The following is a 4215-nucleotide window of genomic DNA, read 5'->3' as shown; positions in this document are numbered from 1 at the left end:
TGCGAGATGTAACATTCTCCCCTCCTTAGAAACATTCGTCCTCGAATGTTTATTCTTAGAGACTTTGGGAAATCTTTACCAGAGTCTCTTCCGTACATTAGATTAAAACCAACCTGTACTCAGCCAGAAAACATACTATACATGCCATACATGGCCAATGTTTATAAATAGAAACACTTGGCTTCACACAACTGTCCATTATAAATTCTGAAAATCAACAATAAGAGCTTACCTGATGACCTACTAGTCTGAATAGAGCTGTGCCGAGGTATCCCGCCTTGATCCATATCTTAAGCTTGAAATAGGTGGGGGTATTTAGACTTCATTTCTTCCTCCGCTTCTCACATCATCTCTTCCACCTTCTTGCTTCTCCATAAAACCTTCACGGAGGCTATCTCCTTATTTCGTAGCTTGCGGATTTGTCGGTCTAGGATGGCAACCGGAATATCTTCGTATGACAAGTCCTCCGTAATCTGTACATCATTCGTGGGCACCACTCGGGTAGGATTGCCGATGCACTTTCGTAGCATAGATAAGTGAAAAACCGGACGGACAGACTCCAATTCTGAGGGCAATTCTAACTCATAAGCTACTTGGCCCACTCTTCGAATGATACTATAAGGCCCAATATATCGTGGGCTAAGCTTGCCTTTCTTGCCAAACCTCATCACGCCCTTTATAGGCGACACTTTTAAGAATACCCAGTCATTAACCCTGAACTCAAAGTCTCATCATCGCATGTTAGAATATGACTTCTGACGACTCTGGGTTGTCAACAGTCGCTCCCGGATAAGCTTTACTTTTTCTATAGCCTGCTGAATTAAGTCTGGCCCATGTAACCCAGATTTTCCAACGTCAAAGCACCCTATAGGAGATCTGCACTTACACCCATACAAAGTCTCTTACGGAGCCATCTGGATACTGGAGTGGTAACTGTTATTATATGAAAACTCGATAAGAGGTAAATGTTCATCCCAACTTCTTTTAAAATCCAACACGCATGCTCGTAACATATCCTGGAGCATCTGAATTATGCGCTCAGCTTGTCCATCAGTCAGTGGATGAAAATCTGTGCTGAGATTCACCTGAGTCCCTAGACCTCTCTGAAATGACCTCTAAAAATGTGCTGTAAACTAGGCCCCACGATAAGATATAATAGATACTGGTACTCCGTGTAGACACACTATCTCCTTGATATATAGCTTTGCATAATCTTCTGCTGTATATGTAGATCTGACCGGTAGGAAATGAGCTATTTTAATGAGCCTATCGACTATCACCCATATGGAATCGAGCTTACGATGAGAACGAGGTAAACCCGTGATAAAGTCCATGTTTATCGCCTCCCATTTCCATGTCGGGATCTCTATAGTCTGAATTAGCCCTCTGGGCTTCTGGTGCTCTACCTTCACCTGCTAGCAACTAGGACACTGAGAGACAAACTCAGCAATGTTCTTCTTCATAACAATCCACCAGTACACATCCTTAATGTCATGGTACATCTTCGTCGACCCAGGATGAATGGAGTACCACAAATAATGTGCCTCTGACATAATCCTGTCTCGTAGCCCTGCTACATCTGGAACACACAGACGACCCCTATATCTGAGAACTCCATCTCCCTTGATCTCTAAAAATGGCTTCTTCTGTTGCGAAACTCGCTCTCTCAACTCGACCAACTCTGGATCCTCGTACTGCCTCTCCTTTACTTCAGCTGTGAGAGATGATTTTGTAGTATTTTGGAGTACAACTCCACTATCGGTAGAGTCTACTAACCTAATCCCCAATCAAGCCAATTGATGAATCTCTCTAGTTAATTTTCTTTTTTCGGCCTCTAGATGTGCTAAGCTACCCATAGATCGGCGACTTAAGGCGTCTGCTACAACATTAGCTTTTCCTGGATGGTAGAGAATGTTAACATCGTAATCTTTCAATAATTCAAGCCATCTCATCTGTCTCAAATTCAATTCTTTCTGCTTGAAGATATATTGTAGGCTTTTATTATTTGTAAATACATCAAAATGAATACCATATAAATAATGCTACCATATCTTAAGTACATGGACAACTGCAGCTAATTCGAGGTCGTGGGTTGGATAATTCTGCTCGTGCTTCTTTAACTGACTTGAAGCATACGCAATTACTTTCCCATGTTACATCAGGACACATCCTAATCCGACACCTGAGGCATCACAATACATGGCATAACCATCTAGACCCTTTGGAAGTGCTTGAACTGGCGCTGAGGTCAACCTGTTCTTAAGCTCTTAGAAACTCTGGTCACAAGCCTCTATCCACTGAAACTTAGTTGCTTTATGCGTCAACTTTGTCAATGGTGCCAAAAAGGAAAGAAAAACCCTCTACGAACCTCCGGTAGTATCCTGCTAAGCCTAGAAAGCTAGAACCTCGGTCAGAGTGGTAGGTCGGCCAGGATTTCGCAGCCTCAATCTTCTGATTGTCTACCTTTATACCTCCATCGGATACAATGTGCCCCAAGAATGCTACAGACTTCAACCAGAACTCACATTTAGGAAACTTAGCATATAATTTACTATCATGGAGGGTTTGGAGAACCGCTTGCAGGTGGTCCACATGCTCATCCTCTGAACATGCATAAACTAGAATATCATCAATAAATACTATCACGAACAGATCTATAAATGGCCGGAATAGGTTATTCATCAAGTCCATAAATACGGCAGGCGCATTCGTCAACCCGAAGGATATGACAAGGAACTCAAAGTGGCCATATCGGGTCCTGAATGCTGTATTGGGAATATCTTTCTCCTGAACACTGACCTGGTGGTACTCCAACCTCAAATCTATCTTTGAAAAGCATCTAGCTCCCTGCAACTGATCAAACAAGTCATCTATCCTTGGAAGTGGATATCTATTCTTAATAGTTACCTTGTTCAGCTACCTATAATCGATACACATCCTCAGCGAGCCGTCTTTCTTCTGTACGAACACTATCGGTGCACCTCAAGGTGAGGTACTAGGCCTGATAAAAACTTTCTCCAGCAAATCCTTTAACTGCTCCTTCAACTCCTTCAATTCGGCAGGTGCCATTCTATATGAAGGGATGGATATTAGTTGCGTTCCTGGAAGCAAATCGATGCCAAACTCAATCTCTCGCTCTGGAAGAACACCTGGATGTTCATCTGGAAATACATCCACGTACTCTATTACTACTGGAATAGACTGAAGTGTAGGTATCTCAGCATCTACATCTCTAACTCGCACAATATGATAAATGCACCATTTTGCGATCATTTTCCTCGCCTTCAGATAGAAAAAAAACCCTACCTTTTGGTGTCGCTGTATTACCTATCCATTCAAGGACTGGCTCACCCGAAAAATGAAATCTGGCTGTCTTTGCTGGACAATCAACTGTGGCATAGCAAGCTGCCAACCAGTCCATGCCTATGATAGCATCAAAATCCAACATCTCTAGCTCAACTAGATCGGCTGAGGTCGACGACCACAAACTGTAACCTTACAACCTCGGTAAACCAATCTAGCAATAATCGATTCTCCGACCGGTGTAGATACCGCAAAAGGATAACTTAGTATTTCAGGAACTATACCAAATTTCCCCACGACAAATGTGGTAATATACGATAAAGTAGATCTTGGGTCTATCAAGGCATAAGCATCGTGAGAGAAAATTGTCAACATACCTGTCACAACGTATGGTGAAGACTCCTGGTCATGTCGACCCGCTAAAGCATAACTACGATTCTGGTTACCACCTAAACTGGAACCTTTACCTCTGCCTCGACCTCTACCTGCCAAAGACTGAGACTCGCGCCCTGAAGGATGCACAAACATAGATGATCCTGTTGTTGAATTTGCTGGTTGTGCCATACCCTCAGAATCTCTATTTGGGCAATCTCGCATCATATGCCCCGGACGTCCACATGTATAACAAGCATCAGAACTAGCTCGACATTGGCCCAAGTGTCCTCCACCACAGATGTCACACCGCGGCAGAAATGACCATGTCAGCCCTGAACCTCGCTGTCGCTGCAAACCCGATGCCCGTGAACTCTCACCTGGTCCTGAATAAGTATAACTATCATACCTATAACCTTGTAACTGAGGTGGCGGAGGCCTAGGCGGTCGTCCGAAGTATTGGGGCCTATAACTACCTTGAGACTGCTCCTGAGACCTGGCAAATGTCATCCTCTTATGCTGGCCTGACTCAGTCCTCTC

At 43.6% G+C, this 4215-nt stretch overlaps 1 protein-coding gene across 1 annotated transcript; it reads right to left on the bottom strand.

The window, feature by feature from the left end:
- Positions 1-2982: 2982 nt before the first annotated feature.
- LOC138897541 (uncharacterized) lies at positions 2983-3448 on the bottom strand. The gene is made up of 2 exons (XM_070183520.1): positions 3307-3448; positions 2983-3224 (listed from the first exon to the last, which is right to left on the bottom strand). Exons 1-2 carry the CDS (start codon positions 3446-3448, stop codon positions 2983-2985), a joined length of 384 nt encoding a protein of 127 aa, XP_070039621.1.
- Positions 3449-4215: the final 767 nt, after the last annotated feature.

This window comes from Nicotiana tomentosiformis, chromosome 8 (genome assembly GCF_000390325.3).
Source record: "Nicotiana tomentosiformis chromosome 8, ASM39032v3, whole genome shotgun sequence".
In the NCBI taxonomy this organism is placed as follows: Eukaryota; Viridiplantae; Streptophyta; class Magnoliopsida; order Solanales; family Solanaceae; genus Nicotiana; species Nicotiana tomentosiformis.
Note: the sequence above shows the minus strand (reverse complement) of the source record. Positions and strands in the feature narration are given on the sequence as shown.

Bases quoted from the DNA above. Each gene is read 5' to 3' on its own strand.
- LOC138897541 (XM_070183520.1), bottom strand. From the start codon at position 3,448: ATGTTGGATTTTGATGCTATCATAGGCATGGACTGGTTGGCAGCTTGC. The intron at 3,225-3,306 runs GTAGGGTTTTTT...TTAGAGATGTAG, and splicing joins TAATACAGCGACACCAAAAG to ATGCTGAGATACCTACACTT.